Source organism: Scyliorhinus canicula, chromosome 8 (assembly GCF_902713615.1).
Source record: "Scyliorhinus canicula chromosome 8, sScyCan1.1, whole genome shotgun sequence".
Taxonomy (NCBI): Eukaryota; Metazoa; Chordata; class Chondrichthyes; order Carcharhiniformes; family Scyliorhinidae; genus Scyliorhinus; species Scyliorhinus canicula.
Genome location: NC_052153.1, coordinates 143906564 through 143927896, shown reverse-complemented (window position 1 = coordinate 143927896; position 21333 = coordinate 143906564). Strand labels below are relative to the sequence as shown.

The 21333-nt window shown below is 44.5% G+C and overlaps 1 protein-coding gene across 3 annotated transcripts in view; it reads left to right on the top strand.

The window, feature by feature from the left end:
• Nucleotides 1-21333, top strand: part of LOC119970550 (versican core protein-like) — a 225779-nt gene that overhangs the window by 27140 nt on the left and 177306 nt on the right. For all 3 annotated transcript variants that reach the window (XM_038805361.1, XM_038805360.1, XM_038805359.1), the window contains exon 7: nucleotides 5409-5702. In XM_038805361.1, coding sequence (XP_038661289.1) covers nucleotides 5409-5702 — 294 coding nt within the window. The remainder of the gene's footprint in view (nucleotides 1-5408; nucleotides 5703-21333) is intronic.

Here is a 21333-nt window from a genome sequence, read left to right as displayed (position 1 = left end):
AGATGAAATCTTCAACATTCACTAAGTATTACATTTAAACAGGGGAGTATTACCTCCTTGGTAATACAAAGCGCATTTGCCCATTTGAGCCTCGGACATCTTTTAAATAATGTCGGTGAGCTGTGGCACCAGCTTGTTCAGCTTGCTCATTTCAGGCAACCATAATCTGTTTGCTCGCCTCACTCTTGTGAGTTTCAATCTACTGAGAGGATTTGTTACATTTATGTTCTCGAAATAGGCATATGGTTTTGTTTTTAGCCAGTGGTACTGCTTTTCTGCTCTTTCCTCTTTCATTCTCACTCCATTCTTCACTGATCCAGGCACTTCTATTCTGGTTTCATTGAATCTCCATGAAATGGGACCAGTGAAGCAGTAGTCTCTGATATATATTGTCCAAATGTCAGATAGATTTAGTGAATGACTGATAGTTAAAGTAAATAGGAACAGCGAAGTACTTCGTATGGATAATCACGGTTTTCTGTTTTTATAATCTGAGCCATTCATTAAGCTTCCTTCTGATGTGGCCATTGATCAAGCTCGAGTATCAATTGCTTGCTATTGATTTTGGGTACTTATTCTTCCCAAAGTGCTGAATCAGCAGAATCACTTGTGCCACTTGTCATTTGGAATCAAGCACTCGATTTGCATCAAGCTGAAAATAAATTAAAACCAGCAATCTAGGTATTAGCTTTACCTCATGATCACTGTGTTGGAATCCGTTTGGTTGCCAATTGCAACTGATGATGGATTATAGTAATATTTAAAAGATAAAGTCTTACCGGGAGATTGTGAGAACGGCAAGAGAACACTTTATTTTTGAATCTTGTAAACACACCTTGTGAGCTGTGTTTTATACTCATTACAGTTTGTGCAGAAGGAAGGGCTTCATATCACTTGGACCTGTCATGATGCAGGTTTCAAATGGCATCTTCTCTTTTAGTTGGAGTTAAATCTCCAATTCCCTGAAACTGAACACATTATTAGCTTCTTTATTGCAGCTATAATAAATATAAACAAGAATCATAATGTGAAAGAAAAGGTATGATTATTTTCCAGATCCTTCGTCCCCATGAAGTGAACATTTCAAAACTTGAAACTTATTATAATAAAAGAAATATTACTGTTATTGGGTTTGCTCATCGCTGGTCAGCTGTGTTAATTGGAAAGTTGGAACCAGAATGCCTGAAGTAACGAGCCTTTTGATTCAAATTTACTTCTTTAAACGAATAACATTTCACGAAAAGGTTTTCTTCCTCATAGCATTGTTGCCTACGGCGCTGAGGACCCGGGTTCGATCCCAGCCCTGGGTCACTGTCCGTGTGGAGTTTTCACATTCTCCCCATGTTTGCGTGTGTTTCGCCCCGCAACCCAAAGATGTGCAGGCTAGGTGGATTGGCCACGCTAAATTGCCCCTTAATTGGTAAAATTAATTGGGTACTTTAAATTTATATAAAAAAAGATTTTCCTCCACCTTATCCACAATGCCAATGTTTAATTGAGTAGTGACAAATGTCATAAAGATCTCTGGTTGATTCCTGATCCCACTGATGCTTAGGCCCTGCAATACTCAGACAAGCCAGTCAAATGTGAGCTTTTAACAATGAAGGTTTGCAAGATGTTTGACCACAAGGTCATGTCTTACTTTAGCCTCACATGCACACATGTTTTTAGCAAGGGCTGCTTTCACTGATCAGGGGCAACAATCTTGGTTGATCTTCCTCTCCCTAAGTCAGGAGGCCCATGTCAAATTGTAGCACCCTTATCTTCCTCCAGATCAATAAACCTGACACAGCATGCTGTGACGACCAAACCTGTGAGCTTCTTGTTCTGTATACGCTCAATAACTCACTGGATAACCTCACTGACACATCGGTGGAGAAAGCCAGACATTCTTCATGCCAATGACCACATAAAGTGGTGCAATATGTACACAGCAGGAGAATACTTGAGATTCTTTCAGTCATTTGCTGATGATTGTGGGGGAATACGATTTACATCTTTAGATAAGGAAAAGGATCTCTCTCAGCCAGAGTCAACATACAGCCCATTGTTGGCAGCAAGTTAAAACATTGTCATGGTTTCTGTTTTCATTCACCATATTAGCTTAGTGGGGCAGAGGTAAGGAGTTTCAGAGATGTTTCAACAGATGTGGGGCTGCCTGACTAAATTTCACATTTGCCATCTTAGATGTTTGCCATCAAAACAAGGACAAAATGCTTCGTAATGGTAGTATGTGTTAAGTGGGAAAGGGCATGCATTAAATCCGGCTATATACACTGAAAGGTTTATTTTTTTCACCAATGAGCTTCCGGATTTCACGAACCTGCTTACCTTTATTTAATTGAGTCTGCAATGTTTTACGAACTTCTAAAACCGCCCCCCTCCAAAAAATGTAATTTCTTCTAAGGTTTTGAGAACTCTACCTTTGCCAAACCAAACTCAAATTTTAATGAATCCTTCGCACACAAATTAAGGAAAGGTTCATTAAATAACTTGCAAAACATCAGTCCTCCTGCTGATAACAGCATGTGAACAATGAAAGAATAAGGTCAACTGTTTGTTATTCTGCATTGTGAACTGCTGACAATGCTGCTGCAACTGAACATAAGCTTCAAATGTGAGAAATGCCTATGGATCAATAATGTTTTTTTATGTTGGCTCAAATCAGCATGTTTTCAAGTGTATTAATGTTAAGTGTTTAAAAAAACCGATTCAATGAGTGAAAATTTATCCCTACAGTCAATATTTATTGTTCAGGCCTGTGAGGAAATAGTGCACAGCATGTTCCAGCAGGTCATTTATACATTAAAATGCTTGTTAGGGCTTTAGAAGGTTTTTGGGTTGATCCCTACTCTGTGCTATTCTCGCCCCAGTTTTTACAGTTGAGCTAAAGATGGCATCGAAAAAATTTAGCCAAGGTTTTTTGTTCCTGATCACAATCCGACGAGACCTGCCGCAAAGTGTGTGTACATAAGGCAAGAGAACGAGATCGGGCTTGCCTGTGAGCACCTTACAAATTGAACATCCAGTTATCACTGTCCAACCTCACCTCTAAAGAATATGTCACTTATTTGATGTACCAGAGGTAGCTGTGGGACGGGTGGCATGCGGCAGAGTCCAAAGCAAGGCGGAAAATTAAAAATAAAATAAAATGAAAGGATTATATTTTCCCTGTAGGTGAGAAGGATTAAAGTTGAGCTTCTTAAAGTTAAATGACGGTAATCACTTCTAATAAATAAGGTGCATGGTTCAGTAGTAATTGGTACTATTGGTGAAAATAATTAGGTCATGCAGCTGGGACCTTATTTGAACGGATATATTTTCTGTCTGAATTGGATGACAGATTTTCTTGAAATATTTGACTCCTTTGATGATTGGAATAACAAGATTGTTATCATTAATTAGTTATGGCTTCAAAGTTTGAAATTTGTCTCTCTCACAGCAGGTTACTTTATGCATTTGTTTTAAGTTTTATTATTTGAGTCTCTTTGTTGTATTCTGCCTCCTTAAGATCTAGTTACAAGTAGACCTGACTCCTCTTCCATAAATCAAATGTTATTCCAGCAGAAGTTTTTTTTACAGGATTTGTGTTATGCTTTGTGGGCTCTGATGTTACGGGTTGAACAAAGTAACAACCCAGCATATAGCAAGAGGGAAGTGAATGTGAGTTCCAGGGCTGTCAAGGACTTTCAGTCATCCACTTGAGTCACTAGCTGGGACATTTAAAAAAATTTATCTCCCAGGCTTCTAATTGGCCTTTTCAGCAGTCCATTATAGAAATGTCGGATTTATCTTATTTCAAACAAAACCAATGTGTTGAGTTGGAAGTCCGCATCCCTTTGTTTAGTTTGCAGCTTATTTGTTGTTTGGGGATTCATTTGGAGGTGAGGTGCATTACCTCATGGTGGGGGGAAGAGAAGAGGGAATTGAACATGACAGGCTGACAGAACAAAGATTTCCCCCAAGCACACAAAAATACACTGTTAGTGTCTTTTAAGGGTTAGCACAGTTGCTTCACTGTTCCAGGGTCCCAGGTTCAATTCCCAGCTTGGGTCACTGAGTGTGCAGAGTCTGCACATTCTCCCCGTGTCTGCATGGGTTTCCTCCGGGTGCTCTTGTTTCCTCCCATAGTCCAAAGATGTGCGGGTTAGGTGGATTGGCCATGCTAATTTGCCCTGTGTGTCCAAAAAGGTTAAGTGGGGATACTGGGTTACGGGGATAGGGTAAAGACGTGGGCTTGAGTAGGATGCTCTTTGTAAGGGCTGGCACAGACTTGATGGGCTGAATGGCCTCCTTATGCACTGTAAATTCTATGATTCTATGATAATGTTTACAATCTGAACCAGAAACAAAAAATGTTCGGTATATGGCTGAATTCTCCAGTCCCCCAATCCCGTGCTCCTTGGCGCGGCGCCGTTTGCTGGTGGCAGGGTTCTATACTCCCGCCACTTGTCCATGGGATTTCCCATTGTAGCCAACCCATGTTGTCGGGAAACCCGTGTATAGAGGCGGTTATAGGTTAATGTCTTGGATACTGGCCCTTTGTTAGAATATTCTGATTAAAGCATCACAGCCTGAAGAGACAATCTATTATCTCTTTACTAATACAGTGCTCCTCTTTAAGCACATTGCTACCAACCAACTACAAGGCAGAGGTGACTGTTTTGGAAAGTCATTGGTGCATCATCTTGAGAGGACTATGATGGTGGACAGTTAACAAAGGGCAAAAAAAAAAGTAGATATGAGTGAATACTTCAAACAGATATTGAGCAGACTTTTCCTCTTCTTGAGCCTAGCCTAGCCATATAGGATTCCTTGGGCTCTGCATAGGCAGGGAGGGTTGTGCACCCCAGAGACTCCTCATTGTCCAATTTGTTTTTCTTCCCTGCACTGCATCCAAGTGATCCATTGAACTAGATGCAGGAGTTGGAAAATCTGCCCCAATGATTGGTATTAAAAAATGATATTAAAATAAATGAACGAGATTTCTTTGGATGTGGCTCCTGAATATTGATGAGAAAATGAGAAATATGCTCCATGAAGACACAATGAGCAAACTCACGGCAAGGTGGTCGTACTGAGTTACGCAGGCAAGAAGGTCCCACTTTTGATCTCAAGATTCAGATATATTAACCTTTCCCTTTTAAGTGTAGGTACAGAAACAATAAAGGTAAAGAGAGAAAAGTACAAATTTTCTTTTTGTTTTAGCCTTCAAGTATTACTAAGGACAAACATAAAACCAGAAGAGGGAAAGAGGGAAACAAAAGATGTATCAGTAAACTATTGAAAATAGTTTAGGAAAGGGGATACAATACTTTGGTAACTTGGCAGTTTACATACCGATTTGTTCAGTTGTGTGATTTCTTAGGATGAGAACTCAGACTGATCTTTCTCCTCTTGTTCGATAGGGTTTGTGTTCCATGTGTCAGCACCAGGAAAGTTGACGTTTGCTCAATCACAGCGGGAGTGCAGACGTAGGAATGCACAGTTAGCAACAACTGGCCAGTTACACGCTGCATGGAAGCAAGGTCTGGATCGCTGCGACTATGGCTGGCTGGCAGATGGCAGTGTACGTTATCCAATTGTCTATGCCAGGAGTCAGTGCGGAGGGGGCCTTGTTGGAGTGAGGACCAAGTATCAATATGTCAACAGAACTGGATTCCCAGATCCTACATCAAAGTTTGACGCCTACTGCTTCCGAGGTAAATAAATATCTGGAAATTTGCACTAATATTGCTAATGGAATAGGAGGGTAGATTTTATAAATTCACCGTCACCTGTTGAGAATGCATAATGAAAATATGGACCTGAAGTTCAATAAGCCATATCAGATTTCTGTCCCATCAGCTCCTGATATCCCAACCTGGTGGGTGCGACTCCACGTTACGAGTACAATTTTGTAAAAATGACCTTTTTGGAGGGTCAGTGCAGACTTGATGGGCTGTATGGCCTCCTTCTGCATTGTGATTTCTATTACCTCTCAGATGCTATGAAGCATAAAGGGCAATAAAATGGGGAAAAAATGTGAAATAAATAATCTCCTATAGCATTGTTGATGTATGTATATTGAATTGTCTCTTAGCTCCCCCTGCTGCTTTTAGTAAATGGTGGTCCGGGTGTTATGATTTTTTTGAAGTGACTGTGGTCTCACGTTCTGCGATATGACTGTTGAAGGGAGTTCACGTGAAATCTTTACTCCAGTACAAAGGGGACAGTTCTCTTCCCAGCTCCTACCATGGAGCAACTTCAGTAGGGTAGAACTTCCAACTGCAAAACACTTGCACACCTGGCGTAAAGCTCCCTTTTGTATCAGGAAGCTTACCTGCAGAGAATGTTGCAGTATGTGAGGTCCTTTACTTCCAAAGGAGGCAGACGATATGAAGACTTTTTATTACGGAGCTGACAAAATTGATGCCAGTGAGTGTCTAGTTGATTTATGGGAATGCATATACTGCAAAGAAGAAAGTGACAGACCATAATATGACCATAAGATGTCGGCATAGATGTAGGCCGTTTGGCCCATCGAGTTTACTCTGCCATTCAATGAGATCATGACTGATCTCATCTGATAATCCTCAACTCCACTTTACTGCCTTATCCCCTTAACCCTTGATTCCTTTACTGGTTAAAAATCAGCCTATCTCAGCATTAAGCATACTTAATGATCCAGCCTCTACAGCTCTCTGCAGTAAAGAATTCCACAGATATACTACCCTCTGAGAGAAGAAATTCCTCCTCATCTCTGTCTTAAATAGGTGACCCCTTAATCTGAGATTATGCCCTCTCGTCCTAGGCTCTCCCACAAGGGAAATAACCTCTCAGCATCTACCTTGTCAAGCCACCTGTGAATGCTAAATGTCTCAATAAGGTCATCTCTCATTCTTCCATTGAGTACATGCCCAACCTACTTAACCTCTCCTGATAAGAAAATCCCTCCATACCCAGGAACAACTTAGTGAACCTTCTCTGGACTGCCTCCAATGCCAGTATATCTTTTCTTAGACAGGGGACCAAAACTGTTCACAGTACAGTATTCCAGGTTTGGTTCAACAACTGCCGTGTATTGTTCTAGCAAGATTTCCCTATTTCTACATTCCATTCCTTTTGAAATAAAAGCCAACATTCCATCTGCCTTCCCTATTACCTGCAGAACTTGCATGCTAGTTTTTTGTGATTTATGCACAAGGGTCCCAAATCCCTCTGTGTCGCAGCTTTCTGCGGTCTTTCTCCATTTAAATAATATTCAGCTCCTTTATTCTTCCTACCAAAGTGCATAATTTCACATTTTCCAACATTATATTGATCTGAGAAGTTTTTGCCCACTCACCTAACCAGTCGATCTCCCTTTTTATATCATCCTCACCACTTGCCTTCCCGCCTATTTTTGTGTCATCCGCAAACTTGGCAATAGTACATTTACTTCCCTCATCCAATTGATTAATATATATTGCAAAGAATTGTGGCTCCAGCACTGATCCCAGTGGCACTCGACCAGTTACAGGTTGCCATTCTGAAAATGCCCCTCTTATCCAAACTCTCTGTCTTCTATCAGTTATCTAATACTTTATCCATGTTAATGTACTACCCCCAACACCATGGGCTCTGAACTTATTAAGTAGCCTTTTGTGTGGTACCTTATCGACGCTTTTTGGAAATCCAAATCTATGACAAATGTATTCTTATTCCTTCTTAATATGCATGCCTAAATTTGGCAGATATCTTTCTTACTCTCAACGTTCACTGGGAATTTGTGGAAATAACTGCAGGCGATGAAGAGCTGGCAGAGTAGCTTCCTACTCATTTCTGTCCTGCCGAAGGAGTTACGCCTTCTTCTTTGAGATCACTTTATTTGATTCAGACGTCAGAAACAATAAATTAATTTCACTTGGTCTGTCAGTCTCCGTCAATGCCTTGAAAATTTGTCCATGTTTCTCAATGCTGTTTTCTTTTCTCTACACTTTTGTCACTCTTCTGTTTTCCTCTATTATCTCCTCATGTCTTGTCCTCCTGTCACATTTCTCTCACCTTTCTGGCCTTTTCTCTCTCTGGCCTTTCACCTTATTTCTATCTCCTATCTTGCTCTCCATTTGTTCTGCTTTTCATGCTTTCCTTCCTATTGTTAGAGCTGGACTATGTGTTAAAACTTCATAAATCACTGATAATGCCTGAGTACTGTGTTCAAGCCTGGGCATCACAATTTTGGAAGGATGTCAAGACTGCTTGTCAAGCTGCCTCGTCATTCTTTGTCCCTTTCCCTTGTGCTCACAGGGACATATACACACAGAGGAATCAATTAAAACAGATCTGACTGAGAATTTGATTGCTAAAGGAATGTTAATTCGTTTGGAGATAAAGAGATTTTTAAAAAATCATTTGGAGATAAGGCTGCTTGTACTAAATACTTTTTCTCTGCCGTCATCTGTGGCCAGGAACTTTATGAAAATTCAATTGGAAAATGTATTCCCAAGTGTGATCTTCGTCATGCAGACCAGAAAAATCCTAGATTTGATTCCTTGTCTGCAATGAATTGATTCGTCAAAGTTTAGGTAGCAGCTGGGAGACCACAACTGATTTGAGACCCCCATGATATGGAGGACCAAAACCAACTATCATTAACTGGTTATGCCTTAGCAGGAGTACCATGACTAACTCTGGGCATTGCAATTTTGGAAGGGTTCCAATGCCTTGTAGAGGGTGCAGAGGAAATTTAGTAGAGTAGGAATGAAAGATTTTTGTAATGTCGAGAGACCAGAAAAGCTAGGACTGTTTTCCTTCGAGCAGAGAAGATTAAGGGGAAATTTAACAGAGAAGTTCAAAATCTTGGAATCATAAAAAGTAGGATATTTGGCCTACCTTGCCTGTGATATTTTGCCTGTAATGAGGTATTATTACCTGCAAAGCATTGCTTAAAAGAGTGGTGGTAGCAGATTTAAGAACATTGCTACAACCAGGTCCAGAGGGGTGAATAAATTCCCCGTTTTCCATTCCTGAGGTTGGTTGTAACAGAATTAAAATTTTTAGAAGGTTATGATTTTTCAATTCAATATGTGCTTGACTGTATTAAAGCTATATGAAAAATAAACAGCCAGATTTCGTAGAATTAACAAGTAAGGGGATAGTTGCATTGTTAAAAGCTCACTCAGGTAAAAGTATAAGACTTATTAAATAAGTAAAAAAAACATATCCCAATGCTCACACATACACACACAACATGCAAGACAGAGCAAGCTATAGGGTGGAGGAGGTGGAATTGATAAGAATCAAAGTCCATGACAAAAAAGAAATATATGTTCCAATGTTCCATTGGTGGTCTTGAAATTCCAGTAGTGGTGTGGCTAATGTAAGCTGGTTGCTTTTCTGGTGACAGTGGGGGAAATTCACTGGCCTCCCAGTGGCATTTTTCTCAGCAGCAGGAGGTGGCCTGCCATTATCCGGAAGGTCCCACCACTGTCAATGGAATTCCCCACTGAATCCACCAAATGCCACTGGGAAAACTGCGGCGGGGGGTGTACTGTCAGTGGGACTGGAAGATCCCAGTGGCGCGAACAGCCGGAAGATCTCACCCAGTCTCTTCTAAGCTGTAATCTGCCTTTTTCAAACTGAATGCTATGACACTTGGGAGTTCTTTTCTATTAAAATTCTCTATCTCTGTGAGGTGTTGCAAAATGGAAAAGAGTTAGAGTCCCAAACATGAGAACAGCAGAGTGAGAGAGGGGCAATGTTACATTCTGCAGTCTTTCAGATGTTACTTGTGCATTCCTCAGACATTTCTTTTGCTGTAACAAATAAATAAGCTTATAATCAAAGCTTTTTGCGAGTTCGAGCAGGTGATAGCTGGCTATTGTCAAGGGACAGTCCATATTGATGAAGTTTTGATCTCCCATTATTAAAGCCATCAAGATGCCATAAGAACAGATAGATGTTATTAGTGCCCTCCTTGCAGAATGAGTTTCATTCGTCCTTCTTTGTTCCTGGTCAATTCTAAAGTCAGGACATCTGGTGGCCTGTTGTCCTTATGGGCACAATTTAATAGGAAAAAAAAGCCCCATTTTGGGCACAGTGTTTCCTGGTGCTTGCATGGCTGAGAACAACCCTGCTGTTAAATGGCACTCTTCGCTTTTGGGCCCCGGTGAGGAACACCCTGCCGAGGCCCCACTTAGACCAATTTCCTGCACTAACAAACTCAGGTCTCCAATGCAGGAGGAGACCACGACCCTCCACCGCAGCCTCCGAACCCCCACTATGCCCAGATTACCAACGGGTGGGAAGGGGTCCTTGAGCACCGCTGCACCCCACCTCAAAATGACAGGGCACCCCTCGGTGCGATCCCTGGCATGGCCAAGATGTCACCCGGGCACCGTGGCATGATTAGATGGCACTGCCAGGCTGCCTGGTTGCATTGCCAGAATGCCATTCTGGCAGTCCCTGGGTGACATCATGAGTGCCAGGGTATGACCCTTCCCAGAGTCTGACTACCCAGGGACCTCCGACCTCATGGGAGACCCTCACCCCAAGTGACGCTATGCCTGGTCCACGTTTGAGGAAACCAGTGCTAATTGGCGCCGGGGGCAGTCTCCGATACGAGGGCATTAGATCCTGGCTTAGGGTAGCTCTGGCACAGACATGCTCAAATGAGCCAAAGTACTCACTTGAATATTCAAATCTGGATCACACCCAGTGAAGGCGAGATCCAGATTGCAACACCTTGCAAGATCTCGTTTGATCTCGGGAGGCGTAACGTGCGTCGTCGGGATTTACCATCCTTGTCGTGTCCTGAGTCAGGCGTGACAAGGCCACGGTAGATCATGCCCGAAGTTTTGCAGAGTGTTCGGACAATGGCAAGTGCCAAGTCCCATCAGGGGAACTGCCCAAACATGCCCCCTTGTAAGATCTTTCAGAGGCTTCTGGAAATATGACCCATATGCTGGTCAGATGATTTCTGCAGAGCAGGATTTTCCAGTCCCACCCTCACTGAGATTGCCTGTCCTGCTAAAAGTCAATGGACTTTAGGCTGGGCCGCCACATCCCCCACCATGGCAGGGCCGGAAAATTCAGGCCAAGGTCTTTGCAGATCTAAATGGTTTTTTTCTATTTAAAAACAATCCAAGGCATCACAGCAGCCAATGAAATTAAAGATTAATGTTTCATTGTGCACATGACACATCACCGTGGGAACTTTTAAAAGGGAATTGAATAGCTACATGAGGGGGAAGAGTTTGCAAGTCGATGGCGAAGAGCCAGGGAATGGGACCAATTGAAATAAACAGGTGCAGTCGTATAGTAGCTATTTTAATGAACTAGTATCCAGAGTCCTGGACTAATAATCCAGAGATTTGAGTTCAAATCCCACTGGGACAGCTGGGGAATTTAAAATCAGCTAATTATATAAATCTGGAATAAAAAGCTAGCATCAGTAATGAAACTGCTTGATTGCCATAAAAGCCCACTGATTTATTCTTGTCCTTTAAGGAAGGAAACATGCCATCTCGATCTGGCCGGTATGTGACTTCAGACCCACAACAGTCTGATTTACTTTTACCTGCTCTTTGCAATGTTTAAGCAAGCCATCATATCAAAACTGCAATGAAAATCTATAAACCATATGACTTAAAACACCACCTTCTTAAAGGATGGAAAACAAATGCTGAACTTGCCAGTGACACCCACACCCTGTGAATGAGGAGAAAATAATTGGAAAGTTCTTTAAAATAGCTCGTAGACGTACAATGGGCTGAAGGGGCTCCAGCTGTGATGTACGATTCAGTAATCTGCAGGTGTCTGATCAGGTTGACTGTGATTTTTCCCATTATCCATTCACTTTCCGTCACGCATACTAACATACAAAACTTGGCTGCTGGGCTGATGTACCCGAGGCTTACGCCACTTGTGGAATAATAACCCACTGCAAGGGATTGCTATCAGGTCAGCACCTTCCACACCAATGACCCCTGTCACTTAGAAAGAGAAATGATGTGGAGATGCCAGCGTTGGACTGGGGTGAGCACAGTAGGAAGTCTTACAACACCAGGTTAAAGTCCTAAAGTCCAACAGGTTTGTTTCAAACACTAGTTTTCGGAGCACTGCTCCTTCCTCAGGTGAATGGAGAGGTATGTTCCAGAAACATATATATAGACAAATTCAAAAATGCCAGACAATGCTTAGTTTGCGAGCATTTTTAGGTAATTAAGTCTTTACAGATCCAGAGATAGGGGTAACCCCAGGTTAAAGAGATGTGAATTGTCTCAAGCCAGGACAGTTGGTAGAATTTCACAAGCCCAGGCCAGATGGTGGGGGATGAATGTAATGCAACATGAATCCTAAGTCCCGGTTGAACCGCCGCAACCATGCCACGACGCCCCAAGACCTGCGAACCTGGGAACATCACCACCTGCAAGTTCCTCTCCAAGTCACACACCAGCCTGGCTTGGAATTATATCGCCATTCCTTCACTGCCACTGGGTCAAAATCCTGGAACTCCCTCCCAGCAGCACTGTGGGTGTACCTACACCAGATGAACTACAGCAGTTCAAGAAGGTGGCTCATCACCACCTTCTCAAGGAAAATTAGAGATGGGCAGCAAATGGTGACATTGCCAGCAATGCTCACATCCCATGAAAGAATGTTAAAAATAAACATAAATCACATTGACATCCATTATTGCGTTTTTATGCGTGACATTGTGACAAAAAATATAAAATGTCTTATCTCCTCAAGCAAAAGGATCTTTTAAAATACTTTCCCTGAAGCCAACGTTATTTTAAAAAACTGGCAAAGACTACCAGTTAAAGTTTCAGGTTGGCTTCTTCTTTGAACTTTCTTGCCAAAAGAAATTTTGAAGAGCTTGTCCACCAAGGACGCAATGCTTCCAAAAAATGACTAGGTGCGCAATCTTCCAGCAATGCTGCCCTAGAAAAGCAGAGTGGCTGGTGAAAGCTGTGAGACCCCGCTCCCAGTATATGCCCGGCTCCGCAATTCCTTGTGAGATTCAACACAATCTCGCAAGACATTGCAAGGGGAATCCTGCCCAAAATGGGCAGGATAAGTTTTTGGAAAATCTGCACAATAGTGCGAGACAGCCTTACCCCTGAGGTACCTGAGGCTTCGGATTCAATCCCTTTGCTCGGGGGCCTAGGGCAAACGCCGATTGGTACTGGTCTCCACAAACGGGGACCAGACAGAATGGCACTCGTGGGGGTCTTGACGGGGATCAGAGGTGCCCAGCTGCAAGCCCTTTGGGCAGGGTGGTGCCCTGGCACTGCTGGTGCCAACTGGTACCTCGGGAATCTGCACAATAGAGCGAGGCTAGCTGCCTCGCTCTCATCTGCCGATTTGCCAAAAAGTGTGGGCGGGATTTACATTGCAACTTCTTGCGAGATCGCGTTGGATCTCGTGTGGCGTTGCGAGCCAGGTAGATCCCAGGAGCGGAGTCTCCCAGCCTTTATCTGCCACGCTGTGGCGAGCTGCTTTTCCAGAGCAGCATGACCATTGGAGTGCACCCTTAGTCATTTTTCTGGAGCTTGGGGAGTCTTTCACTGAAACTTGGAGCATGATCAAACCCAAATAAACCAGAGTCCGTTCTGGGCAGGATCAGCAGGGTTATTCCCGTCGCTTGTAGCATTTGTGGGGACCAGTGCTAAATGGCACCCGGATTAGGTCTCCTTGGTGAGGGGATTCGATTCTGGGAGCTGGTTAGATCTGTTGTCAGCATAGCTAATTGAGCTTTTTTTTAAAACATTTTTTCGATTTAGAGTATCAATTATATATTTTTTTCAATTAAGGGGTAATTTAGTGTGGCCAACCCACCTACTCTGCACATCTTTGCGTTATGGGGGGGTCAGACCCATGCAGACGCGGGGAGAATGTACAAACTCCACACGGACAGTGACCCAGGGCTGGGATTGAACCCGGATCCTCGGCGGCGTGAGGCAACAGTGCTAAACAGTGCGCCACTGTGCAGCCCGCACGGTGAGCTTTTAAGCTCTATTAACTATGTGAGTCTGTACCCCGCCTTATGTGTGCGGGATCAAGAGCACAAAATCTGGTTCGATCTCGCGATGAATACAGACCGATGGAAATCCTGGGAGAGTCTTTTCCCGATATTGATCGGCCGTGTCCCGTCCAGATTCTGGCGGGATGTAGCCGGTAAATCTCGCCCTTGGAATTTTTTTCAGCAGTGGGGAACTAAAGTCACCAGCATGACTGGCTCCTCAGAGATGGGAGCCCCGTTTCTGAAGAGTGCCCAGATCTCAAAGATCTTCAAACACCACACACATGGACATTGCAACCCTCTGAAGATATGGGCAAGTCTCCTAATCCTTGACCCCAGAGGGGCAACCTCCCCCCCCATCACTAAAAGTCCGCATTCCCCCCCCCCCCCCCCCCCTCTCCCACACACACCATGCAGACATGACGATATCGGGACATCCCCGCCCCCAAATCCCCCAAGTGGGCACACCCTGCTATGGGGCCGCTGAGGGTTCTCCACCTTTACGGACCTCCCCCTCAGCTTTCAGTCCAAACCCACTTTTCATGCTCACCCACCCTCACCCCTGTTGTTTGGTCCTTTATACCTTGTGAAGGAATCCACCAAACATCTCAATTTATCCAAACCAGAATCTCTTATTGAGACTTGGGTGGTAAGATAGCAATTTGTTACAGTGCACGTTATCATAAAGCCTGCTTATTACTCCTCTGGAATCTGCACCTAGCACCGACCAGTCACTTGTATGTCTTGTTATCCTCTCAATCTTCTTCTGAAGATGGCGGGATGTGTCTCCCCTTACATGGGAGTCACTGGCCACATGATATTTGTCTTGAGACCGCATAGTGTGTCTGCACGCATCCCGCTGCTTGGAGGTCACACAGCATCCATCTATGATACAGCTCATAGGCATATCACCACAACCCCCTGCCACGCTCATAACTCCCTTTCACCCCCCTTTAATGGGCGTAGCTCCCCCCAGTCCCCACCCTTTGGCAGTGCCGCTTGGCAGCACCAACCTTGCACTCAGGCACTTCCTGTGGCACTCAGGCAGTGCCAAATTACACCCCTGCGGGCACTGCCAAGGATTCAAATTTGTACAGACCAGTAATAAATGGTGCCCTGGTGAGATTTCGCAGTTGAGGCTGTTGAGTACAGGCGCTTGGGAATCTGGCGTGTGGGTATTTAATTGAGTCATTAGGCTCATTTGAATAGGCAGATCAGGATCTCGCCCAGTGAGGGCGAAATCCAGATCACGCCTGGCGGAGTATGTTGGGTGATTCACGTTCAGCCTGACGTAGAGTCTGATTTAAGGCTTTCAAGCGTTTCGCCAGTTGCTCCCAGATACGGCAGATACGGCAGCACGGTAGCATTGTGGATAGCACAATCGCTTCACAGCTCCAAGGTCCCAGGTTCGATTCCGGCTTGGGTCACTGTCTGTGCGGAGTCTGCACATCCTCCCCGTGTGTGCGTGGGTTTCCTCCGGGTGCTCCGGTTTCCTCCCACAGTCCAAAGATGTGCAGATTAGGTGGATTGGCCATGATAAATTGCCCTTAGTGTCCAAAATTGCCCTTAGTGTTGGGTGGAGTTACTGGGTTATGGGGATTGGGGTGGAGGTGTTAACCTTGGGTAGGGTGCTCTTTCCAGGAGCCGGTGCAGATGTGATGGGCCGAATGGCCTCCTTTGGCACTGTAAATTCTATGATCTATGATCTATATGCACCGGATCAGGCCCCAGTACTAATTCACAGCGGCATGTGGCCTCGATAGCGGGGCTGGTGAATACCGGGAGACTCAGGCCGCGAATGGGCTGCTTTTTGTAAATGACTCAGTTAAATATGCTGCTTGGTGTGATCCAGATCACGTCGGGCGTATTGGGTTTGGTGCATCACGCAACTTGGCGCCAGACCCAAAACCCGTTTTTGGCCCCTCCCGTTATGCATCTGCCATAACGTGGGCAGCACGGTAGCACAGTGGTTATCACTGTGGCTTCACAGCACCAGGGTCCCAGGTTCGATTCCCAGCTTGGGTCACTGTCTGTGCGGAGTCTGCACGTTCTCCCCGTGTCTGCGTGGGCTTCCTCCGGGTGCTCCGGTTTCCTCCCACTGTCCCTGAAAGACGTGCTGTTAGCTAATTTGGACTTTCGGAATTCTCTCTTTGTGTACCCGAACAGGCGCTGGAATGTGGCGACTTGGGGCTTTTCACAGTAACTTCATTGCACTGTAAGCCTACTTGTGACAGTAAAGATTATTATTAACGGGATCGGCTCTGGACATAACGTGGTGGGTAAATCGCATCCCAAGTTACTGTGACTAGTTCTTTGGCATTTGCGTTTAATGCAGGATTTGTCACTTTGCTGCTTCAGCATCCCTCTGGAAGAAAGAGCAAAAGGATGTAAGCGCCATATTTATTTTAACATTCACTGTCGTAAATTAAAATGGTTGATCTGCTTTCATGTAAAGATTGAATTTGTTAAGTTGGAACCGAAAAGCACATTTCCAATGAATCCTTTCAAGTAGACAGGTACTTCTACTCTGACCAGCGTCTGTGGAACACATGTTCTTCCTGTTATTCTGAATTATGTCATTTTTTTAATGTATCGCTGCAAAGTTCATTCAGACTCTACAGTCTGTCGGATATTAGGAATTAACTATATGAATGTTTCGTTTTTATGAAAATTAACGGAAACGTCTAAATATTTTTAAATTTTGTTTTCTTAATTTCACCCTTCAATGTCACGCAGCAACTGAATGGGCACTCTGCACAATTTATCAGGGCAATATTGCTGTGAAACAAGCCATTATAACGTTGAAAAAATTAATTCAGCCCTTTGAATCCATGCTAGCTCTCTGTGGAACAATCCAATTAGATCCATTCCCCTGCTCTAGACCAGTGACCCTGCAACCTTATTTCCCTCAATTTGTCCATCCAATTTCCTTTAGAAATCATTCTTAATCTCCCCTTCTTATGGCCAGGTCATTTCCACTCACTACATAAAAAGGTTCTTCCTCACATTAGGCGGGATTGTCCGATAATGGGGGTAGGTGTTGACACCATCGTAAATGCCGCAGCGTTTTACGACGAGTCATCTGGCTGCTAGGAGCAATGACCCCCCAACCCACAGGGGGCCAGCATGGCACTGGAGTGCTTCACGCAGCTCCAGCTGTGATATGGGCCCCAGCATGGGCGGCGCGGGTCCACGAATGCGCGTGGGTTGCCGTCTCCGCTTAGGCCCCCACGCAACATGGAGGAGCCCTACAGGGGCCCGGCATGGAGAAACATAGGCACCCCCCCAGGATTTAGCCCGCCCGCCGATCGGTGGCACCCGCTCGCGGGCCTGGCCACCGCGGAGGCCCCCCCCCCCACAGAGTCGGATCAACCCCCCCGCACACCAGGACGGCCCCCGCAGCCGGAACGACGCTGGCGGGACTCAACCGAACTCGGCAGGCACACAGCTTGTTGAGCGCGGAGAGTCGGCGGGGGGGGGGGGGTGGCGTTGGTGGGCCGTGTTCAGCGGCCCCTTACTGGCGCTGTGGCGACTGCACCGGTACCATTGCCAATTCTCCGGTGACCGGATAATCGGCATCCCGGCGTTGCGGGATTCGCGCCCCCACCCCGGCGATTCTCCGACCTGGCACGGGATCGGAGAATCCCGCCCATTACCTCTGCATTTCTTGCCCAGAGGCTAAGTATATATCGCCCAGTCCTTGTACCAACAGCTGTCAAGGACAGATTTTCCTTGTCTACCTCATATAAACTTCCAATTTCATTTGAAAATGTAACTCTTTTCAAATTGATAAGGCCATAATGAACCAGAAGGAACAGGAGTGCCCCGGAGTTGATTACTGGTTTGTGTCTTATTGACTAATTGTGTGTAGGGTGTGGTGAGATGGGATGGAAAATAGTCAAGTGTCCGGCTCCTGACCATTATCCTTTGACAATACTTGTTGGGAGTGTTTGTGAATGGGTGTTGGGTATGGCAGAATTGAGTTGGTTTGTTGTGCCTCCACGCAGTGAAATAGTTCGCTGGCTTCCATGTGAAAAAATGTGACGAGTTAGGCAATGCACCAATACTAATGGAACTGTCCCCGAGTCAGGAGAGGAAGAGTGACAGCTGGATTCTTAACATAAAATATACCCACATACGTTGCACATCTTGTTTCATACTTTCTGGTTACTCTAGATTAGATCAGCAACTTACTTTTAATTTGCGCGAGACAGAGCTCATAGTGTGTTTGTTTCTTACTGAATTTGTGAGAAAAGTGCACAGTTTTTAAAATAGGCTGACAGTGCTTCTTTCAAAATGTCCCTGCCCCAGTTTGATTAATGAAAAGTTGAAGAAAAATGCAAAAAAGCTTTTCATGTAAACAGATGTTGGTGAGATAATTGGATGTGGAGAGTTAATAGATTCATGCTTTTTTTATTGGGAAAATCTGTCTCACGTCTTACGTCACTGACTGCTACTAGAAGATACCACTGAGGATACAAGGGTGGTGGCGGGGGTAGGGAGGGGGGGTGGGGGGAGGGCGAGGAGGGGTTGGTGCTGCTGCGGGTGGGGGAGGTTAGAATAATGAAAAGCAGCTGTATCTGGGAATAATCAGCAGAAGTTGGAGATTGACCTACTAAGCACACAGAGAAAAACGATTTACGTGGCCTCCGTGTAATAAGTTAAAACCCTGCAGGAAAAGCAGTTCTAGACAATCGTCATAACAAACCTGTACTTTACAGCTGTGCACTGCACACACTCTGAATGTCCTCACACTCTAATTTTAGGGATATTTATCTCATGGACTCAATGCGCCATCTTCAAGTTGTTTCATGATCCATTCATGAATATGTTTTTAAGTTACCTATTCCATCCTGCCCTGCAGTTAAATATCTTGTCCAAATCCTTTTACCTCTAAGGAATGTGGAAATTTGACTGCAGAGTAAACATTCTGCAAAATAATTAAAATTGCAGCCCCCCAGAATTTGTTATGGAGGTCCCCTGCCCCAGCATTGAGCCTGCCAATGTTTGTGTGGTTAGTGGAGGCACATTATTTGCATGATGCTGACAGCTGTCATGTTACCATGGTTGCATCTTGTGTGCCATCCTTCCTCATTCCGTCACAGGCTCCTGTACTGACTGGCACCCCCTGCAGTCTGCACGCAGCACTGCTGTGGAGGCAGGGTGGGGAGGGATGACCGTAAAACCTACTTCTGCTTCGAAGGGAAAAGCCTTGTCTGGGCACTTCCTCCACCCCCCCCCCCCCCCCCCCCCCACCCCCATCCCCCACTTCAAATGCTCTCATGCCGAGCCTCTTATTTGCCTTGGGAATTAGGAACTCTCAGCAAGGGGAATCCCTATTCCTTCTGACGTTGATGCTCCTTGTGAATGTTAATTTGAGGCTCTGTCCCATACACAGAGAATTAGGATTTCCCAGCTCTGGTCAGGCTCCAGCGTATCTGATTCATAGCCATTTTCTAGGTGATTCTGCAGGGCTTCTGCGCAAAGTACAGCAGGAATCGAGTGGAAATACTGAGGAAATTTGGCTCCACCCAGTCCGTTACTGAGATTGCTGACTTGTTCATAAATGATTTGGAAGGTATAACCTGACAGTCACTTTGAGGATATTGTGATAGTGCATGTAAAATTATGTGGACGAGATATTCAATTGATTTCAGGTCGGCAGACCCTCAGAAAATTATCGCTCTTTCTTCATTCCTCAGCCTGGTAAAGCAGAGTTCAGAATAATTGAAAGCAGATATACTAAGGTTGAGTTTATGCCTTCACAATCCTAGCAGGGGACCTTGCCCCTGAGAGCACACACTGGAAATTCAGACACGAGCTGCGCAGGATTTTCCAACCATCTAGTTTGCAGCATAGGGTTGGAAGATGGCCCCCAGAACTGGTTCCCTCACTCACATCTGATTGCAGTTAATGTGAGCAGATTTTTCCTGTTGGCTCTGTGCTCATAGTAAAAACAAAACGAAATGAAAGTTTAAAAAGTTCCCAGACTACTTGCTCCTTGGAAATGAGCTCAGATTTTCTGCTTGGGTTCTCTGGGGACTTCACACCCGAGGACTCTAAGCTGCACTACGTTGATGATGCTGTGTACAGGCCTATTATGCGCAGCATCTCAATGGCAAACTAAATGTACGCTTGAAAGATAATTGGAATAAACTGCTTAACCATGTACATAAAACCTTTTTCCTTTAAAAAAAATTTTTTTTTTTAAAATTTAGAGTACCCAATTAATTTTTTCCAATTAGGGGGCAATTTAGCGTGGCCAATCCACCTAACCTGCACATCTTTGGGTTGTGGGGGCGAAACCCACGCAAACACGGGGAGAATGTGCAAACTCCACACGGACAGTGACCCAGAGCCGGGATCGAACCTGGGACCTCAGCGCCGTGAGGCAGCAGGGCTAACCCTCTGCACCATCGTGCTGCCCTCCCTTTTTCTTTTTTAAAAATAACTCTTTGATGTCTGACCTGAATAATGAATATGACCTGGAAAATTTAATATTTAAGATGATTGGCTGCAGCTTCCTACCCAGCTTTATAAACCTTGGTAGACCTTTTGTATTAATTTTATCATATTTACATTAAACCAGTCAGAGACATTTAGTCATTTGGTAGTAAATAACTTCTGTTTCTTTGAAAAAATAAACATGCTGTCCATGCTTTTCATCAGGCGCTCATCAGGACAGGTGCAAGAATACCAAATCTCAAAGCGAACAATGATTTGAAATGCATGGGAATAGGGTACTGATTGAATAACAGGTAGGCCCTATTTGGCAGAGCTATTGCCATGGCGAATGCACCATGGAGCTAATGGCCCCAATGCTTTTGTATATTCAAAAAAGGTGCAATACCTGGAAATATTCATTTTACCTGCAGAGGAGAGACCACTCTTGCTGCCAATTAGAGTCCATTTGCTAATCCTCAGCAACCTGTTTTCATGCAGTATAAATTGTTGTTCCCTTTGAAATTTAGCATTTTTGCAAATCTGTCCTGATCAGTGCAAGGTGAAAAGCTTTGACAGTACATCTCTTTTTTCAGCAATTCTCAAGTTTTGTACTATCAATTGACCATATGAACATATGTAGCTTCTGACAATGATATGTGAGCTACGTTACAAACTTGAATGATCACCATAAATTTGTTGTTAGTGTAATTTTTTGCATACTTGGGATTGTTTAGAAAGTGCTGCCCAATCACAGGATCATATCGAATGCTAGGCATTATGATTGGAATTTTCCGGCTGTTCTCAGCAGCGGGATCTTCTGGTCCCACCAACAACAAATCCAAGCCATGGATCTGACGGCGACAGAGGATGCATGGACTGGGAAACACCGTTGAGAGCGTCAG